Genomic DNA, 22,257 nt, shown 5'->3' on the forward strand with positions numbered 1-22,257 from the left:
GGTACTGAGTGTTTGGGGTAAAGTGACAGGGTGCTGGGTGTTGGGATGAAGTGACAAGGTGTTGGGGTGAAGTGACAGGGTGCTGGATGTTTAGATGAAGTGACAGGGTGCTAGGTGTTGGGGTGAAGTGACAGAGTGCTGGGTGTTTGTATGAAGTAACAGGGTGCAGGTTGTTGGGGTGAAGTGACAGTATGCTGGGTTTTGTGGTAAAGTGACAGTCTTCTGGGTGTTTGGGGTGAAGTGACAGGGTACTGGGTGTTTGGGGTGAAGTGACAGGCTGCTGGGTTTTGGCGTGAAGTGACAGGCTGCTGGGTGTTTGGGGTGAAATGACAGGCCGCTGGGTGTTTGAGGTGAAATGACAGGGTGCTAGATGTTTGGATGAAGTAACAGGGTGCAGGTTTTTGGGGTGATGTGACAGTATGCTGGGTTTTGGGGTAAAGTGACAGGCTGCTGGGTGTTTGGGGTGAAGTAACAGTATGCTGGGTTTTGTGGTAAAGTGACAGGCTTCTGGGTGTTTGGGGTGAAGTGACAGGGTACTGGGTGTTTGGATGAAGTGAAAGGGCGCTGGGTGTTTGGGGTGAAGTGACAGGGTGCTAGGTGTTGAGGTGAAGTGACAGGGTGCTGGGTGTTTGGATGAAGTAACAGGGTGCAGGTTGTTGGGGTGAAGTGACAGTATGCTGGGTTTTGGGGTAAAGTGACAGGCTGCTGGGTGTTTGAGGTGAAGTGACAGGGTGCTGGGTGTTATGAATGAGTCACCGTAGGAGGCAAAAACAGAAATGCTAGCTAAGTCCAGAAAACCAGAGAAGTTGGCAACTATCGGATTGCAGACCCCTGAACCTATCAACAACAACAAGCAGTAGCCGTGGGGGGTTCCTACGATGCCCTAGACCCCTCGATCACAGCCGGAGAACTGCCTAGCCTAAAGACAGAAAGGGAAATCTAAACTGCCCCAGAGCAGACCCCAAAGCAATAGGCAGCCCCCAACATATAATGAAGCAAGAAGAAAAAACACTAACACAGATAGAAAGATAGACTGAGCAAATGATGGGGCCCAAGCTAACTAGACAGGACAGGATAGGAAAGCTGCTGTCTGCAATCCGCGAAAAACCCTATGAAAATAAGAGCCAACAGACTGACAGGGAAAAAGTCCCTGGAGACGCTAGGCTTCAAAAAGACTATGTCAGTACTCGGTATTTTCTGAAGACAGAGCAACCGGCAAAAAAGGAATTCAGCTCACCCCAGCAGGGAATGGCAGAATCCAGAAAAGCAAGGCAAACTAAAACCAAAACACAAATGCAAAAAGGCAAAGCAGAAAACTTGGCTTTTGAGGAGCAGGAATCAGACTGGTCTCCTAGAATTCCACAGAGAAATCACCAGGGAGGAGGAAGGGCGTCGGCTGCCTTATATCCAGTCAGAGATCCCCGTCGCCCAGTCATCCTCTCCCAGCTCAGGTGCTTGGTAATCAGCCTCACTACCTTCCTTCACCAGAAGAGGGAGTTCATCAGACCTCAATGGTGAAGGGGAAAATGAACTCATAACAGGGGTGAAGTAAGAGTATGCTGGGTTTTGTGGTAAAGTGACAGGCTTCTGGGTGTTTGGGGTGAAGTGACAGGGTACTGGGTGTTTGGGGTGAAGTGACAGGATGCTGGGTTTTGCGGTGAAGTGACAGGGTACTGGGTGTTTGGATGAAGTGATAGGGTGCTGGGTGTTTGGATGAAGTGACAGGGTACTGGGTGTTTAGATGAAGTGAAAGGGTGCTGGGTGTTTGGATGACGTGACAGGGTGCTGGATGTTGGAGTGAAGTGACAGGGTACTGGGTGATTGGATGAAGTAAAAGGGTACTGGGTGTTTGGATGAACTGATAGGGTGATGGGTGTTTGGATGACGTGACAGGCTGCTGGGTGTTTAAGGTGAAGTGACAGGGTGCTGGGTGTTTGGGGTGAAGTAACAGTATGCTGGGTTTTGGGGTAAAGTGACAGGCTTCTGGGTGTTTGGGGTGAAGTGACAGGGTACTGGGTGTTTGGGGTGAAGTGACAGGATGCTGGGTTTTGCGGTGAAGTGACAGGGTACTGGGTGTTTGGATGAAGTGATAGGGTGCTGGGTGTTTGGATGAAGTGACAGGGTACTGGGTGTTTAGATGAAGTGAAAGGGTGCTGGGTGTTTGGATGACGTGACAGGGTGATGGATGTTGGAGTGAAGTGACAGGGTACTGGGTGATTGGATGAAGTGAAAGGGTACTGGGTGTTTGGATGAACTGATAGGGTGCTGGGTGTTTGGATGACGTGACAGGCTGCTGGGCGTTTAAGGTGAAGTGACAGGGTGCTGGGTGTTTGGGGTGAAGTAACAGTATGCTGGGTTTTGGGGTAAAGTGACAGGCTTCTGGGTGTTTGGGGTGAAGTGACAGGGTACTGGGTGTTTGGATGACGTGACAGGGTGCTGGATGTTGCAGTGAAGTGACAGGGTACTGGGTGTTTCGGGTGAAGTGACAGGGTACTGGGTGTTTGGATGAAGTGATAGGGTGCTGGGTATTTGGATGACGTGACAGGGGGTTGGGTGTTTGGGGTGAAGTGAACGGGTGCTGGGTGTTTGGGGAAAGTGAATCAGATGGGAGCTGTGATTTGTGTGACTGGCTATAGGGAGCGCCCTATTTCTATACTATACTGGGTGCTGGGTGTTTGGGGTGAAGTAACAGTATGCTGGATTTTCTGGTAAAGTGACAGGATTCTGGGTGTTTGGGGTGAAGTGACAGGGTACTGGGTGTTTGGGGTGAAGTGACAGGGTACTTGGGTGTTTGGGGTGAAGTGACAGGCTGCTGGGTTTTGGGGTGAAGTGACAGGATGCTGGGTGTTTGGGGTGAAGTGACAGGGTGCTAGATGTTTGGATGAAGTGACAGGGTGCTGGGTGTTTGGATGAAGTGAAAGGGTGCTGGGTGCTTGGATGACGTGACAGGGTGCTGGGTGTTTGGGGTGAAGTGACAGGGTGCTGGGTGTTTGGATGAAGTGAAAGGGTGCTGGGTGCTTGGATGACGTGACAGGGTGCTGGGTGTTTGGGGTGAAGTGACAGGGTTCTGGGTGTTTGGATGAAGTGACAGGGTGCTGGGTGTTTGGATGAAGTGAAAGGGTGCTGGGTGTTTGGATGACGTGACAGGGTGCTGGATGTTGGAGTGAAGTGACAGGGTACTGGGTGATTGGATGAAGTGAAAGGGTGCTGGGTGTTTGGATGAAGTGACAGGGTGCTGGGTGTTTGGATGAAGTGACAGGGTACTGGGTGTTTGGATGAAGTGAATGGGCGCTGGGTGTTTGGGGTGAAGTGACAGGGTGCTGGGTGTTTGGGGTGAAGTGACAGGGTACTGGGTGTTTGGATGAAGTGACAGGGTACTAGGTGTTGAGGTGAAGTGACAGGGTGCTGGGTGTTTGGATGAAGTAACAGGGTGCTGGTTGTTGGGGTGAAGTGACAGTATGCTGGTGGAGCGCCCCACCAGGGCCTAGCGGGGTACTCGGTACCGGGCCCGTTGATCTCAATGGGAGTTGTCATGGAAGCTGTGACCAGGTCCGTGGCCCTGGAGCTCCATGGCAAAAAGGGGGGTGAATAAACAATTAAATAAAGTTTATGAATAGTTTGTGACGCTACCTGTGGTGTTCGGCAAGTGAGGTGTTAGGCCGACGCTGCATGCAGATCTTCTGGGACTGGTGGTGGGTTGCAGCCAAGATGGTGAAGCTCCCCACAGGTGGAGCTGTAGTCCCAGGGCAGTGTAGATGTAGCAATGGAGGAGAGGCACAGGCGGTGTAGAGGCTGGTGCCCAGATGTAGTAGTGCGGGGTGTAGTGGTGCAGGAATAAGTGGAGGACACCAGGGCATGTAGTACCAAAGCTTTACACACAGTCTGCAGTTCACACAGATGCTTGCCTCCCTGCTGTGTCCTCCGGGTCCTGGGCTCAGTCAACCTCCAGGCAAGATAGGATGCTCCCTTCCAACACTCCGCCACCATGTACCTTTCTGAACGTCTCCTCTATAGCGCCTTTAAGTGATGTACTCCTAGCACTGAGTTACACTGGAGTGCCTCCTGATAGATGTTCCCAAGAACTCTACTTGTACGGCAGACAGCTGTAGCCTGCTTCGGGGACTCCTTACTCCTGAGTCCCAGCTCACTATCAATGTTGCTGTTGTGCCCCCAAATCTTAGATGGGAGTATTGCATTTACAGCCCACTACTCCACCGGTGTCTGCTGCAGAACCATTAGTGACCATACAACCTCGGGGATCGGGACCCGGCCTTGCGCTTAGAACTTCTAGGCAGGGTTCTTCCTCTAACCCACGTCCTCTGTGTTCCCTTTTACTCCTACGTTCCGTACTTGTCTTTCTTTCTTATGGAAGCTCAAGCTTCAGTTCAATGTCTTTCTCCTTCTTCTTTCCCGTGCCAGCTGGCTCAGATCACTGTCACTGAGGCAGCTGCAGCACTCCTTCCTCCATCCCTCTTCCAGGGATCTCCTTTCCTCACTCCTCTCTGAGTGGCTCCCTCCAACTGACTGACCTCAAATCCTACACCTTCCCCCTCTTTTATGAATTCTAAACTCCACCCACCTCCCAGCACGTTTCGTGTTCCAAGCAGGGAACCAGCAAAGGTGCTCTGCTACTCTCTAAGCAAGGAGCCGCAATGTGGCTTTGCTACACTACTTTGTAGTGAGGGGTGTAGGTGTTGGAGCGTGGTTAGGAGTTCCCACCTTACCTGGATGGTGGGGCACCACACCTCAGGAGGAGGTGCAGTACCTCTGTGGCGACTGAAGCCTCAGGGGCGCCACACTGGGTTTTGGGGTAAAGTGACAGGGTGCTGGGTGTTTGGGGTGAAGTGACCGAATGCTGGGTTTTGGGGTAAAGTGACAGACTTCTGGGTGTTTGGGGTGAAGTGACAGGGTACTGGGTGTTTGGGGTGAAGTGACAGGCTGCTGGGTTTTGGGGTGATGTGACAGGCTGCTGGGTGTTTGGGGTGAAGTGACAGGGCGCTGGGTGTTTGGATGAAGTGACAGGTTGCTGGGTGTATGGGGTGAAGTGACAGGGTGCTGGGTGGTTGGGGTGAAGTGACAGGGTACTGGGTGTTTGGGATTAAATGACAGGGTGCTGGGTGTTTGGGGTGAAGTGACAGGCTGCTGGGTGTTTGAGGTGAAATAACACCTAGATGTGCTAGATGTTTGGATGAAGTGACAGGGTGCTGGGTGTTTGGATGATGTGACGGGGGTTGGGTGTTTGGGGTGAAGTGAACGGGTGCTGGGTGTTTGGGGAAAGTGAATCAGATGGGAGCGGTGATTTGTGTGACTGGCTATAGGGAGCGCCCTATTTCTATACTATACTGTACCCATGAAGCATGAATCTGGTCCCTATTAATATGAAGATGCCATAAGTGGACACGGTGTCCGGAGGAGGGCATAGTGTGTTATGGGAGGGGGGTGCATGTTATGTCATTGCCTGGTACAGAACGTTTAGATACCCAAGGTCAATCTGTGTACAGTATATGGAAGAGGCCAGTGAACGATGGGGCGCTGATTAGGGTGGGGGAGGGTGCAGCACGTTGTATATTTAGTATAAACATGTTGTGGTTCTGGCTGTGATAATTACAGCCTGCAATAATCAGTGTCTCATGTCCCCATGTAACACATGCCCCCATATCCATTATAATCGGCCCTAATGTTATGTCCTATAACACTTGGTGCCACCTGTAGTGCCAGCCAATGGTTACCATAATGCAAGTCACAGATGATCCCAAAATGGCAGCTAACGATGCCTCCACTGTGCCAGACACCTACTGTATGTGCTCTTTAATAACAGCCCCAAATCTCTCTATAAATGTAGCCCCTCAGATGTGGTGACAGTGTCGACTGGGATTTGTAGTTCCACAACCACTGCGGTAGTGTAACCCCGGTGCAGGCTCACAGTCCTATATGCGTGGATGTGGTCTTCCCTGGTTAATAAGTAGTCGCCCTCGCTCTCTCTCACTCTCTCGGTGACTGTCTCTCACCAGCACTGTGTTTGTGGCTTCTGACGTTCACTGTCAGTAAATATCTCCTCATCTGTTTGGCAGATATCAGTGAATTCCAGCAAATCCTGGATTTCTGAGAAGAGGTGAGTGTCATCGTCACCCCAGTATCCAGACATGGTATCACGCGATCGGCTCAGATACCTCCGCTCAGCATACAGTATCACACATGATAGCGCAGAAGATATTACACACAGTAAGATTAGGTACACCAACTCATCAGACAGGATCACATATGATCGGCTTAGATACACCCGCCTAGCAGACAGTATCACACGCAAATCTGACCGATTTCTGTCTAAGGCTGGTTGCACACTTCCAACATTCATGGTCCGACTACAGACATGTGACGTCCGGACTGGCCACGGGTGTGCTGACCCGCAGTAGCGTAACTAGAGTCTGATGGCACCCGGTATAAAATCTGGACCTGACCCCATCGCATGTTTGTCAGTTGTATGGGCCCTTGTAGTGTTCCCGATCCTGTGAAGACATACGAGTTCGCCCTCTCATGCAACAATGTCACCCTACCTGTAATAATGTCCCCATCTTGTGGTCCTTTCCTGTAATAATGTCCCCCCATCCTGGCCCTTTCCTATAATAATGTTCTCCATCATGGCCCCTTCCTGTAATAATGTGTCTGTCCCCCATCCTGGGCCCCTTCTAGGTATAATGTCCTCCATCCTTGGCCTTTTCTTTGTATAGTGTCCCCTATACTGTGCCCTTTCCAGTAATAATATCCTCCATCCTGGTATAATGTCTCCATCCTGAGCCCCTTTCTGGTGTAATATCTCCCGGGTATAATGTCCACCAGCCTGGCCTCTTCCTGTAATAATTCCCCCCATCCTGGTATAATGCTCCCCAACCTGGGCTCTTCTTGGCATAATGTCATCCATACTGGTTTCCTTCCCAGTATAATGTCCTCCATCGTGGGCCCCTTCCAAGTATAATGTCCTACATTCTGGGCCCCTTCCAGGTATAATATCCTCCATCCTGGGCCCCTTCCTAGTATAATGTCCTCCATTCTGGGTCCCTTCCTGGTATAACGTCATCCATCCTGGGCCCTTTTCTGGTATAATATCTCCCTTTCCTAGTATAATGTCCCCCATCATGGGCCCCTTCTTGGCATAATGCCCCCCATCCTGGGCTCCTTCAAGTAATAAATGTCCCCATCCTGTTATAATGTCTCTCATCCTGGGCTTCTTCCAGTAATAAAATGTCCCTGTTCTTCAGCTCTTCTCCAACAAATATATGAAGAAAAAAAAAACTATTCTACTCACCTTCCTGCACTCTCAAGATGGAAGTACACAGAGTTTGGGCCAGGACATCACAGGTCCGTACACCATGTAGTGGTCATTCCAAGATCTTGGAGCTCGAATAACATTCATCTTAATAGGAGCTGAAGTACACTATTTATATAAGTCTGTGGTGAGAGCTGCAAACAGCTGATCGGTAGGGATGCCAGGTGTCCAACTGGAGCACCTTGGGCCCACCAGAGAAAATCATTCTTGAAGCCCACTATGTAGCTACATAGAAAAATAAATACAAGACCACCAATTGTGCGGTAAAACGTGCTAATATCCGGGTATAATATAAAGTAGTACAAGTCTTAATTATGTAGCAGGAGTTAGGATAGCCCACCTCATAGAGTATAATGTAGCCCCCTCATAGAATATAATGTAGCCCCCCCACATAGAATATAAAGTAGCCCCCTACATAGAATATAATGTAGCCCCCATAAAATATAATGCAGCCCTCATATACTATAATGCAGCCCCCTCACAGAATATAATCTAGCCCCCCTCATAGAATATAATGCAGCCCTCCATAGAATATAATGTAGCCCCCTCATAGGGTATAATGCAGCCAGCCTGATATAGTATAATGCAGCCTCCCGCAGAATATAATGTAGCCCCCTCAGAGTATAATGCAACCCCCTCATAAGGTATAATGCAGACCCCCTATAGAATATAATGTAGCCTCCTCTTAGGACATAATGATGCCACTCATAGGGTATAATGCACCTCCTCATAAGGTATAACGCTTCCCCTCATAGGGTATAATGCTGCCTCCTCATAGGGTAAAATACTGCCCCTCATGGGTTATAATGCTGTCCCCTCATATGATATAATGCTGCTTATCATAGGGTATAATGCTGCCCATCATAAGGTATAATGCTGCCCCTCAAAGTATAATGCTGCCCCCTCATAGGGTAAAATACTGCCCCTCATGGGGTATAATGCTGCCCCCTCATAGGGTATAATGCTGCCCCTCATAGGGTATAATGCTGCCCCTCATAGGGTATAATGCTGCCTCCCTCATAGGGTATAATGCTGCCCCTCATAGGGTATATTCCTGCCCCATTATAGGGAATAATACTGCCCCCCCATAGGGAATAATGTACCCCCCTCATAGGTTATAATGTTGCCCCTTCATAGGGTATAACCCAGCATGGGTTTCTAACTAATAAGTCATGTCAGACTAACTTAATTTCCTTCTATGACGGTATCACTGATTGGGTGGATCAAGGAAATGCTGTAGATATAGTATATCTTGACTTCAGCAAAGCATTTGACCAAGTCTCTCATACAATCCTTATTGAAAAAATGACTAAGTATGGAATGGACAAGGCAACTGTTAGGTGGATTCATAACTGGCTTAGTGATCGGACCCAAAGAGTGGTCGTAAATGGCTGCACATCCAGTTGGAAGAATGTCTCAAGTGGGGTACCACAGGGCTCTGTCCTGGGCCCTGTATTGTTCAACATCTTTATCAACGATTTAGATGAAGGAATTGAGGGTAAACTGATTAAATTTGCTGATGACACAAAGCTAGGAGGGATAGCTAATACTAGAGAAGAGAGAGAGAGGATTCAAAAAGATTTAAATAAACTGGAGAAGTGGGCAGCAACTAACAGAATGGTTTTTAACAGGGAGAAATGCAAAGTACTACATCTGGGCAATAAAAATGAAAAAAGCATATATAGAATGGGAGGAATAGGGCTAAGTGACAGCACATGTGAAAAAGACTTGGGTATACTAATAGATCACAGACTGAATATGAGTCAACAGTGTGATGCAGCAGCAAAAAAGGCAAATGCAATTCTAGGATGTATTAACAGAAGCATACAGTCTAGATCACGTGAAGTCATTATTTCCCTCTACTCCTCTTTGGTCAGACCTCATCTGGAATATTGTGTCCAGTTTTGGGCACCACATTTTAAAAAAGACATCAACAAACTGGAGCAAGTTCAGAAAAGAGCGACCAGAATGGTGACCGGTCTGCAAACCCTGTCTTATGAGGAAAGGTTGCAGGATTTGGGAATGTTTAGTTTGCAAAAGAGAAGACTGAGAGGAGACTTAATAGCTGTCTACAAATATCTAAAGGGCTGTCACATTGTAGAAGGATCAACTTTATTCTCATTTGCACAAGGAAAGACTAGAAGCAATGGGATGAAACTGAATGGGAAGAGACACAGATTAGATATTAGAAAAAACTTTTTGACAGTTAGAGTGATCAATGAGTGGAACAGGCTGCCACGAGAAGTGGTGAGTTCTCCTTCAATGGAAGTCTTCAAACAGAGGCTGGACAGACATCTGACTGGGATGATTTAGCGAATCCTGCTTTGAGCAGGGGGTTGGACCAGATGGCCCAGGAGGTCCCTTCCAACTCTACGATTCTATGATTCTATGATTCTATGATAATGCTGCCCCCTCATAGGGTATAATGCTGCACCCTCATAGGGTATAATGCTGTTTCCTCATGTAGAATAATGCATCGCCCTCATAGGGTAAACCGCTGCCCCATCATAGGGTATAATGCACCCTCTCACAGGGTATAATGCTGACGCCTCTTAGGGTGTAATGCACCCCCTCATAGGGTATAATGCTGACCCCTCATAGGGAATAATGCTGCCCCCTTATAGGGAATAATGCACCCCCCTCATAGGATATAATACTGCTCCTTCTTAAGGAATAATAAGGAATAATGCACCCCCATCATAGGGTATAATGCTGCCCCCTCATAGGGTATAATGCTGCCCCCTCATAGGGTATAATGCTGCCCCCTCATAGGGTATAATGCTGCCCCCTTATAGGGAATAATGCACCCCCCTCATAGGATATAATACTGCTCCTTCTTAAGGAATAATAAGGAATAATGCACCCCCATCATAGGGTATAATGCTGCCCCCTCATAGGGTATAATGCTGCCCCCTCATAGGGTATAATGCTGCCCCCTCATAGGGTATAATGCTGCCCACTCATAGGGTATAATGCTTCCCCCTCAGGGTATAATGCTGCCCCCTCAGGGTATAATGCACCCTCTCACAGGGTATAATGCTGACGCCTCTTAGGGTGTAAGCACCCCCTCATAGGGTATAATGCTGCCCCTCATAGGCTATAATGCTGACCCCTCATAGGGAATAATGCACCCCCCTCATAGGATATAATACTGCCCCTCCATAAGGAATAATAGGGAATAATGCACCCCCATCATAGGGTATAATGCACCCCCTCATAGGGTATAATGCTGCCCCCTCATAGGGCATAATGCTGCCCCCTCATAGGGTATAATGCTGCCCCCTCATAGGATATAATGCACCCCCTCATAGGGTATAATGCAGCTCCCTCCATAGGGTATAATGCAGCCCACTCATAGGGTATAATGCAGCCTCCCCATAGGGTATAATGCACCCCCTCATAGGGTATAATGCAGCTCCCTCCATAGGGTATAATGCAGCCCACTCATAGGGTATAATGCTGCCCCCTCATAGGGAATAATGCACCCGCCTCATAGGTTATAATGTAGGGGTGGGCAATTAATTTTTCCGAGGGGCCACATGAGAGACCATGACCTCTGTGGAGGGCTGAACCAATAGCTTGAAAATAATTCTACTCAATATTAATTTATTATTATTAATTGTAACACTTAATGTTGAGCAGAATTAAGTATGCTGACACCCCCTGTATAGTCTCTTTAAACCCCCCACAGCCCCTTATACACAGCATGAGCCTCACACAGCCTACTACATATGCAACATGAGCCCCACACAGCCACCTCCATATGCGGCATGAGCCCCACACAGCCTCCCCCATATGCGGCATGAGCCGCACACAGCCTCTCTATATACAGCATGAACCCCACACAGCTTCCCTATATATAGTATGAGCCCCACACAGCCTCCCCATGTACTGCATGAGCCCCACACTGCCTCCCCATATACTGCATGAGCCCCACACAGCCTCCCCATGTACTGCATGAGCCCCGATTTCCCCATATACTGCATGAGGCCCTACACAGCCTCCTTATATACTGCATGAGCCCCACACAGCCTTCTTATATACAGCATGAGCCCTACAGTCTCTCCACATACTGAGTGAGGCCCCACACAGCCTCCCACATACTGACTGAGCCCCACACAGCCTCCCCATATATTGCATGAGCCCCACACAGCCTTCCCATTATTATTATTATTATTATTTATTGTTATAGCGCCATTTATTCCATGGCGCTTTACATGTGAGGTGGGGTATACATAAAAACAAGTACAATAATCTTAAACAATACAAGTCATAACTGGTACAGGAGGAGAGAGGACCCTGCCCGCGAGGGCTCACAATCTTCAAGGGATGGGTGATAATACAGTAGGCGAGGGTAGAGCTGGTCGTGCAGCGGTTTGGTCGATCGGTGGTTACTGCAGGTTATAGGCTTGTCGGAAGAGGTGGGTCTTCAGGCTCTTTTTGAAGGTTTCGATGGTAGGTGAGAGTCTGATATGTTGTGGTAGAGAGTTCCAGAGTAGGGGTGATGCGCGAGAGAAATCTTGTATGCGATTGTGGGAAGAGGAGATAAGAGGGGAGTAAAGAAGGAGATCTTGTGAGGATCGGAGGTTGCGTGCAGGAAAGTACCGGGAGACGAGGTCACAGATGTATGGAGGAGACAGGTTGTGGATTGCTTTGTATGTCATGGTTAGGGTTTTGTAATGGAGTCTCTGGGCAATTGGGAGCCAGTGAAGGGATTGACAGAGGGGAGAAGCTGGGGAATAGCGGGGGGACAGGTGGATTAGTCGGGCAGCAGAGTTTAGAATAGATTGGAGGGGTGCGAGAGTGTTTGAGGGGAGGCCACAGAGCATGAGGTTGCAGTAGTCAAGGCGAGAGATGATGAGGGCATGGACTAGGGTTTTTGCAGATTCTTGGGTGAGGAATGAACGGATGCGTGAAATATTTTTGAGTTGAAGTCGGCAGGAAGTGGAAAGGGTTTGGATATGTGGTTTGAAGGAGAGATCAGCGTCAAGGATTACTCCGAGGCAGCGAGCTTCCCATATACTGCATGACAGTATACAGCCTTCCCATAGCCTCCCCACGTGCAGCATGTCACCCTCATAGCCTCCCCATGTGCTGCATGCCACCCCCATAGAATCTCCATACGCTGCATGTCATCCCATAGAATCCCCATGTGCTGTACGTTACCCCCATAGATTCCTCATGTGTTGTACGTCACCCCCATAGAATCCTCATGTGCTGTACCTCTCCGCCATAGAATCCCCATGTGCTGAACCTCACCACCATAGAATCCCTATGTCCACCCCCATAGAATCCCCATGCCCACCCCCGTAGAATCCCCATGTTCACTTCCATAGAATCCCCATGTGCTGAACCTCACCACCATAGAATCCCTATGCCCACCCCCATAGAATCCCCATGTTCACCCCCGTAGAATCGCCATGTTCACCCCCATAGAATCGCCATGTTCACCCCCATAGAATCCCCATGTTCACCCCCATAGAATCCCCATGTTCACTTCCATAGAATCTCCATGTTCACTCCCATAGAATCGCCATGTTCAGCCCCACAGACTCCCCATCTTCAGCCCCATAGAATCCCCATGTTCACCCCCATAGAATCCCCATGTTCACTTCCATAGAATCTCCATGTTCACTCCCATAGAATCGCCATGTTCAGCCCCATAGACTCCCCATCTTCAGCCCCATAGAATCCCCATGTTCACCCCTATAGAATCCCCATGTTCACCCCCATAGAATCCCCATGTTCACCCCTATAGAATCCCCATGTTCACCCCCATAGAATCCCCATGTTAATCCCCATAGAATCCCCATGTTCACCCTCATAGAATCCCCATGTTCACCCCCGTAGAATCCCCATGTTCACCCCTGTAGAATCCCCATGTTCACCCCCGTAGAATCCCCATGTTCACTTCCATAGAATCCCCATATTCACTTCCATAGAATCCCCATGTTCACCCCCATAGAATCCCCATGTTCACCCCCACAGAATCCCCATGTTCACTTCCATAGAATCCCCATGTTCACTTCCATAGATTCCCCATGTTCACTTCCATAGAATCCTCATGTCCACCCCCATAGAATCCCCATGTTCACCCCCATAGAATCCCCATGTTCACCCCCATAGAATCCCCATGTTCACCCTTGTAGAATCCCCATGTTCACCCCCGTAGAATCCCCATGTTCACCCCCGTAGAATCCCCATGTTCACTTCCATAGAATCCCCATGTTCACTTCCATAGAATCCCCATGTTCACCCCCATAGAATCCCCATGTTCACCCCCATAGAATCCCCATGTTCACCCTTGTAGAATCCCCATGTTCACCCCCGTAGAATCCCCATGTTCACCCCCGTAGAATCCCCATGTTCACTTCCATAGAATCCCCATGTTCACTTCCATAGAATCCCCATGTTCACCCCCATAGAATCCCCATGTTCACCCCCATAGAATCCCCATGTTCACATCCATAGAATCCCCATGTTCACTTCCATAGAATCCCCATGTTCACTTCCATAGAATCCCCATGTTCACCCCCATAGAATCCCCATGTTCACCCCCATAGAATCCCCATGTTCACCCCCATAGAATCCCCATGTTCACCCCCATAGGATCCCCATGTTCACCCCCATAGGATCCCCATGTTCACCCCCTGTAGAATCCCCATGTTCACCCCCGTAGAATCCCCATGTTCACCCCTGTAGAATCCCCATGTTCACTTCCATAGAATCCCCATGTTCACTTCCACAGAATCCCCATGTTCACCCCCATTGAATCCCCATGTCCACGCCCATAGAATCCCCATGTTCAGCCCCAGAGAATCCCCATGTTCACCCCTGTAGAATCCCCATGTTCACCCCCATAGAATCCCCATGTTCACCCCTGTAGAATCCCCATGTTCACTTCCATAGAATCCCCATGTTCACTTCCATAGAATCCCCATGTTCACTTCCATAGAATCCCCATGTTCACCCCCATTGAATCCCCATGTCCACGCCCATAGAATCCCCATGTTCACCCCCATAGAATCCCCATGTTCTCCCCCGTAGAATCCCCATGTTCACTTCCATAGAATCCCCATATTCACTTACATAGAATCCCCATGTTCACCCCCATAGAATCCCCATGTTCATCCCCACAGAATCCCCATGTTCACTTCCATAGAATCCCCATGTTCACTTCCATAGAATCCTCATGTCCACCCCCATAGAATCCCCATGTCCACCCCCATAGAATCCCCATGTTCACCCCCATAGAATCCCCATGTTCACCCCCATAGAATCCCCATGTTCACCCCCGTAGAATCCCCATGTTCACCCTTGTAGAATCCCCATGTTCACCCCTGTAGAATCCCCATGTTCACCCCCGTAGAATCCCCATGTTCACCCCCGTAGAATCCCCATGTTCACTTCCATAGAATCCCCATGTTCACTTCCATAGAATCCCCATGTTCACCCCCACAGAATCCCCATGTTCACCCCGTTGAATCCCCATGTCCATGCCCATAGAATCCCCATGTTCAGCCCCATAGAATCCCCATGTTCACTTCCATAGAATCCCCATGTTCACCCCCATAGAACCCCCATGTTCACCCCCATAGGATCCCCATGTTCACCCCTGTAGAATCCCCATGTTCACCCCCGTAGAATCCCCATGTTCACCCCTGTAGAATCCCCATGTTCACTTCCATAGAATCCCCATGTTTACTTCCATAGAATCCCCATGTTCACCCCCATTGAATCCCCATGTCCACGCCCATAGAATCCCCATGTTCAGCCCCATAGAATCCCCATGTTCACCCCCATAGAATCCCCATGTTCACTTCCATAGAATCCCCATGTTCACCCCCATAGAATCCCCATGTTCACCCCCATAGGATCCCCATGTTCACCCCCATAGAATCCCCATGTTCACCCCCATAGAATCCCCATGTTCACCCCTGTAGAATCCCCATGTTCACCCCTGTAGAATCCCCATGTTCACACCCGTCGAATCCCCATGTTCACTTCCATAGAATCCCCATGTTCACTTCCATAGAATCCCCATGTTCACTTCCATAGAATCCCCATGTTCACTTCCATAGAATCCCCATGTTCACTTCCATAGAATCCCCATGTTCACCCCCATAGAATCCCCATGTTCACTTCCATAGAATCCCCATGTTCACTTCCATAGAATCCCCATGTTCACTTCCATAGAATCCCCATGTTCACCCCCATAGAATCCGCATGGTCACCCCCATAGAATCCCCATGTTCACCCCCATAGAATCCCCATGTTCAGCCCCATAGAATCCCCATGTTCACCCCCATAGGATCCCCATGTTCACCCCCATAGAATCCCCATGTTCACCCCCATAGAATCCCCATGTCCACCCCCATAGAATCCCCATGTTCACCCCCATAGAATCCCCATGTTCACCCCCATAGAATCCCCATGTCCACCCCCATAGAATCCCCATGTTCAGCCCCATAGAATCCCCATGTTCAGCCCCATAGAATCCCCATGTTCAGCCCCATAGAATCCCCATGTTCGGCCCCATAGAATCCCCATGTTCGGCCCCATAGAATCCCCATGTTCACCCCCATAGAATCCCCTTGTTCACCCCCATAGAATCCCCATGTTCACCCCCATAGAATCCCCATGTTCACCCCCATAGAATCCCCATGTTCACCCCTGTAGAATCCCCATGTTCACCCCCGTAGAATCCCCATGTTCACCCCCGTAGAATCCCCATGTTCACTTCCATAGAATCCCCATGTTCACTTCCATACAATCCTCATGTCCACCCCCATAGAATCCCCATGTCCACCCCCATAGAATCCCCATGTTCACCCCCATAGAATCCCCATGTTCACCCTTGTAGAATCCCCATGTTCACCCCTGTAGAATCCCCATGTTCACCCCCGTAGAATCCCCATGTTCACCCCCGTAGAATCCCCATGTTCACTTCCATAGAATCCCCATGTTCACTTCCATACAATCCTCATGTCCACCCCCATAGAATCCCCATGTCCACCCCCATAGAATCCCCATGTTCACCCCCATAGAATCCCCATGTTCACCCCTGTAGAATCCCCATGTTCACTTCCATAGAATCCCCATGTTCACTTCCATAGAATCCCCATGTTCACCCCCATTGAATCCCCATGTCCACGCCCATAAAATCCCCATGTTCAGCCCCATAGAATCCCCATGTTCACCCCCATAGAATCCCCATGTTCACTTCCATAGAATCCCCATGTTCACCCCCATAGAATCCCCATGTTCACCCCCATAGAATCCCCATGTTCACCCCCATAGAATCCCCATGTTCACCCCTGTAGAATCCCCATGTTCACCCCTGTAGAATCCCCATGTTCACCCCCATAGAATCCCCATGTCCACCCCCATAGAATCCCCATGTTCACCCCCATAGAATCCCCATGTTCACCCCCATAGAATCCCCATGTTCACCCCTGTAGAATCCCCATGTTCACCCCTGTAGAATCCCCATGTTCACCCCCATAGAATCCCCATGTCCACCCCCATAGAATCCCCATGTCCACCCCCATAGAATCCCCATGTCCACGCCCATAGAATCCCCATGTTCAGCCCCATAGAATCCCCATGTTCAGCCCCATAGAATCCCCATGTTCAGCCCCATAGAATCCCCATGTTCACCCCCATAGAATCCCCATGTTCACCCCTGTAGAATCCCCATGTTCACCCCTGTAGAATCCCCATGTTCACCCCCATAGAATCCCCATGTCCACCCCCATAGAATCCCCATGTCCACGCCCATAGAATCCCCATGTTCAGCCCCATAGAATCCCCATGTTCAGCCCCATAGAATCCCCATGTTCAGCCCCATAGAATCCCCTTGTTCACCCCCATAGAATCCCCATGTTCACCCCCATAGAATCCCCATGTTCAACCCCCATAGAATCCCCATGTTCAGCCCCATTGAATCCTCATGTTCACCCCCATAGACTCCCCATGTTCATACACATGAAAAAAACACCACATACTCACCTCGGTCCCGTTCCCAGGCGCCCTACTTCTGCTTCTGCTGCTGTCTCCGATGCGCTGATTCTCTGGCAGTACACAGCTGACGAGATGAAATGATGTTATCATGTCAGCTGTTTCACACGCTGATTGTTGGAGGAAGTAGCCGGAGGCCCCTCCTCCACCAATGCTTTCTGCGCCTAGGGAGACAGCAAGCGAGCGGGCAAGACTGAGACAGCCAGAGGGCCGGATGTGGCCCGCGGGCCGCACTTTGCCCAGGTCTGGTATAATGCACTCCCCTCTGAGGGTATAATGCAACCAGGACTCACTGATATATACAGGGTGGTCCAAAAGTAGGTGGACAGAAAATAATAACATTTATTTTGATTTATATATAAAATTATATTTACTAACACAAGCATAACATTGACAATTAAATTTTATTCTGAACAATAATACAAGAGCCCATAAATTTTATCAACGCAGGCGCTCAAACTGTTTTCCATCACAATTTGCACACCTTTTTACGCTTCGGCAAACATTTTTGCACAAGTCTCTTTGGGTATTAATTTCCTGAAATGCATCTCTTATGTAATTTTTAAAATCACTGACACTTTTTGTTTTTCGACTATAAACTTTGTCCTTGAGTGCCCAGAAGAAAAAATCCATTGGGGTCAAGTCTGGTGAACGTGCCGGTCAATCCATTTATTAGGAAATGTTTCATTACCCCATTACACATACTGTCCACCTACTTTTGGACCACCCTGTATACTGTATAAGAAAACAAACATAATACTCACCTCTCCTCCTCGCTCACACGCTGATTCCCCAGGCTCTTCTCAGATGTCAGGAGATGCGCTGCCGTCTGCCCGGCACACAGCAGGTATGTGATGAAGTGATGTCATCACGCATCGGCTTTGTGTAAGAGCCAGAGGGGAATGATGGGAGAGGGAGCTTCATTTATCGCTCTCTCCTCCATTATTGCGTTCAACTGTATCGACATTTATGATGCCAATACAGTTGAATGTGGCACACACTGGGGGGCAGCGCTGCCGCCGGGCCCACCCTACTTACTGCTCCATAGCGGCCGCATGGGCTAGGGGCCCCTGGGGGAGTGGCAGCCCTGGCCTGCCATCCCTGATAGCTAACACTGCCTGCTAGTAAAGTGAAATGAATATTCAGATCCTCTCCACGCCCATGGGGGCATGGGGAAGAGTAAATATTAATTTCTCTTTAGCAGTGCGGACATGCTTTAGCTGCAGCAGCCGGCTGCTGCCTGCTGTCACCCGCTGCTGCCCCGCTGGCATCAGGGGCCCCCATAGCAGCTGCGTGGTGTGCCACTATTAGGGCCACGCCACTGGCTGGGGGCCCCTGGAGAAGCGGGGGCCCTAGGCAGCTGCTGGCCCTGTATGCCAGCAGGTGTCAGTGCCTGGGCCCACCAGAGAATCCTCCGGTTCTCCGGTGGGCCAGTCAGTCCCGGGGCAAGGATGCCAGGTGTCGGACCCCCATCAATATCTGGCCAATTCCCATTTAAAAAGCAGATCTGCCATTCAGGATTTCAGGAAAGCCAGATGACAACTCCTGTAAGACCCGTGATGGTGGCCATAGTGGTTGTCACCCAACTTTCCCAGAAACAGATAGTGGAATAGAATATTTATCAACTAAACAGAGAAGGACCCAGTACAGAAAGACGTACCTCAAAGGTGCCAATATCTCAAAGATCTCGAATGATGTCACATGGAAACAAAGAAATGGCCTATATGTCACTAACATTCATAAAACTTGACAGCAGGGGGAGCCGAGGAGCAAAATGCAGAATAAGATGCAAATCAGTCCGCGAGTATATAGAAGCCGTGCATTATATACACCGCGTTACAAATTATTAGACAAATGCTATTTTTCTCTGATCTTCCTGAATGATCGATGCAAATGAGTCAATATAATGTTAAAATCACCAAGAATTAGAGGATAAATCACATTTTATTGGCCAATCCTCCCAATGATAGCAGGATAACAGGGCAAGTTCCATGTAATGTAGCACACCCTCTTTGATATCGTCTTCACAATTCTTGAATCCATTGGACTTGTGAGTTTTTGGAGAGTTTCTGCTTGAATTTCTTTTCAGGATGTCAGAATCGCCTCCCAGAGCTGCTGTTTTTGATGTGAACTGTCTTCCACCCTCATAGATCTTGTGCTTGAGGACACTCCGAAGGTTCTCAATAGGGTTGAGGTCAGGGGAGGATGGTGGCCACCCCATGAGTTTATGCCAATAGCAGCTAATGACTTGGAGGTTTCTTTGCAGCAGGAGATGGGGCATTGTCCGCATGAAGATGATTTCGCTATTGATGGTACAGTTCTTTTGTTTTGTACCATGGAAGAAAGTTGTCAGTCAGAAACTATATTTGCCATGGTCATTTTCACACCTTCAAGGGGCTACCAGCTCACACTCCATGATTCCACCCCAAAACATGACTCCGCCACCTCCGTCACAGCCTTGTTGGGACATGGTGACCATCCACCACCAATCCACTATTCCATCCACCTGGACCGGTCAGGGTTGCACAGCACTCATCAGTAAACAAGACTGGATTAAAATTAGTCTTCGTGTATGTCTGGGCCACACAACCATTTCAGCTTGTGAGCACTGTTTAGGGACGACTGAACAGTAAGTTTATGCACAACTGAAAGCCTCTGGAGGATCTTATAACCTTGAGGTTCACGGGACTACAGAGGCACCAGCAGCTTCAAATACCTGTTTGCTGGTTCGTAATGGTATTTTAGCAGCTGGTGTCTTAATCTGACGAATTTGGCAGAAACCTTCCTCATTATGCCTTTATCTGCACGAACCATCTGTGCTCTGTATCAGTCACAAATCTCTTCACAGTACGATGATTATGCTTAAGTTTTCGTTCAATATATAATGTTTTCATAACTTGCCCAAGGCATTGCACTCTTGGACGATTCCCATATTAGCAGGCACGCATGTGCCGCTACACTTCCATCCTCGCAAGATTTGAAAGGCAGAGAAGGGCGGGCCGGATGGGTGAAAGAGAAGGAGTGTCTTCACTTCCATCCCCGCGAGATTTGAAAGGCAGAGAAAGCGGGCCGGACGGGTGAAAGAGAAGGAACGGCTTCACTTCCATCCTCCGGAGACTTGAGAGGCAGAGAAAGATGAGCCGGACGGGTGAAAGAGAAGGAGCGGCTTCATTTCCATCCTCCGGAGACTTGAGAGGCATAGAAGGGCGGGCCGGACGGGTGAAAGAAGGAGGTAATAGCATACAAGGGTGGGCTTGATTCACTTACACTTTCCCGGTGAGATACCTCGTCATCGGCACTGCTCCCTGCACCATATGCAGCGACCGCAGAGCTCCGCACGCGCCATATAAGACGACACCCAGCGTATAAGATGACCCCCGTCTTATACGGCGAGTATATCCCAAATTCTATATTTTAAATGGAAAAGTTGGGGGTCGTCTTACACACCCAGTCATCTTATACGCTGGAAAATACGGTAATCTTCCACCAAACTATTACTGATGGTGTGTAGGGTAGGTAAATGTCCTCGTGAATTCTCCGAACCCATAGCATAGTGACAGGGAACACTGTCGCTGGAAGACTGGCAGCACATAAAAGAGCTTCCACAAACATACTTTGCGCTAGCCACTCCATGGCCTTCACTCTTTAACCCCTGTGCAGGACTTACACAGGGGCCCTGGGTTGAGTTCACAGAGTGACTGCTGGTCGGTAAAGTGGGCTGGCAGAGGATGAGCAGAAAGCCGGGTCAGTACCAAGAGATCAAAATCATGAACAAAATCATCAGGCAGTAGAATAGTCAAATCATGGGCTGAGGTCAGAAAACGGAATCAAGTAAGCCAAGCTGTAGCAGAGAACCAGACGTGAACCAGGAAAATAGAACTAATAACTGGTAACTGGAGGCAGGGAGGTAAGGGTTAATTTAGTGGGTGGCTTCGCCGAGAGTTAATGAAAAAACCATGTTCAGCCATTAACCCTCATACTCATTGCCAGCACGACACCACAAGTCCCAGGATATCAAATCTTTTATTCTTCAGGTCAGTACAATTACAGCCGTATGAAGGTTATACAGGTTTTTTTTATATAATTTGCAATTTTTGCACAGTAAAAGCATTTTAACTTTTTCTTTCTGACCTGTGTGAGAGCTTGCTTTTTTTGTGGGATGAGTTGAAGTTTTCAATGGTACCATTTTGAACTATGTCACTTTTTTATTGCTTTTTTTCTGATTTTTGGGTGGCAGAGTGAAGAAAAAAGCAGGAATTCATGAATTGTTTATATTTTATTTTTATTAATTTGTTCTTTGTGTGGTAAAAGTGATCAGGGAACTTTATTCTTCGGGGCAGTACGATCACAATGATACCACATTTATTCAGGGTTTTTTATGTTTTGCAATTTTGCTCATTAAAAACTAATTTTTACAAACAATAGTTTGATTTTGCCATATTCTGATGGAATATAACTTTCCTCATTTTTCTACCATTAGAGTCACATGATTACTTATTTTTTGAAGACTAAGTGACATTTGCTGTGATACCAGTTTTTCTATATATATGATTTGTTGATCACTTTTCATTCCATTTTTCGAGTGTTGGTATGATGAAAAAGCAAAATTTTTTGTTGTGCTTTTTTTTAATTTATTTTTCTACACTGTCAATGTTTGAGTTAGATTATGGGACAGTTTCAAGTTTCATAGATCGTGGCGGCGATACCAATAATATTTCCTTTTTTCTTTGCACATACAGGAAAACAGCGTTTTTAGTTGCAAAACATGTTGGTATAATAGTAATAATATCAGCAAATACCTCCTATTAGGAATGTAGTATAGTTCTTCTGATTCGCTTTGTTGCTTACCGAATGTTCAGGACATTACAGAAGCTTAGGTATCCATGGTTATGACCACTCATATAATGACAGTA

General features: G+C 48.4%; 1 protein-coding gene across 2 annotated transcripts in view; it reads left to right on the top strand.

Annotated features, from left to right (window-relative positions):
- Positions 1 to 22,257, top strand: part of MISP3 (MISP family member 3) — a 70,928-nt gene that overhangs the window by 6,291 nt on the left and 42,380 nt on the right. Inside the window, exon 2 of one of the 2 annotated variants that reach the window (XM_073587361.1) lies at positions 6,072 to 6,112. Coding sequence is in view for 1 of the 2 variants with exons in the window: in XM_073587360.1 (XP_073443461.1) it covers positions 21,290 to 21,378 (89 nt within the window). In the remaining variant the exon portion in view is untranslated. Of the gene's footprint in view, positions 1 to 6,071; positions 6,113 to 21,262; positions 21,379 to 22,257 lie in introns of those variants that run through there. The other variant, XM_073587360.1, reaches the window with a different exon arrangement.

This window comes from Dendrobates tinctorius, unplaced genomic scaffold (assembly GCF_039654945.1).
Source record: "Dendrobates tinctorius isolate UK_male_01 unplaced genomic scaffold, ASM3965494v1 ptg000099l, whole genome shotgun sequence".
NCBI classification, from domain to species: Eukaryota; Metazoa; Chordata; class Amphibia; order Anura; family Dendrobatidae; genus Dendrobates; species Dendrobates tinctorius.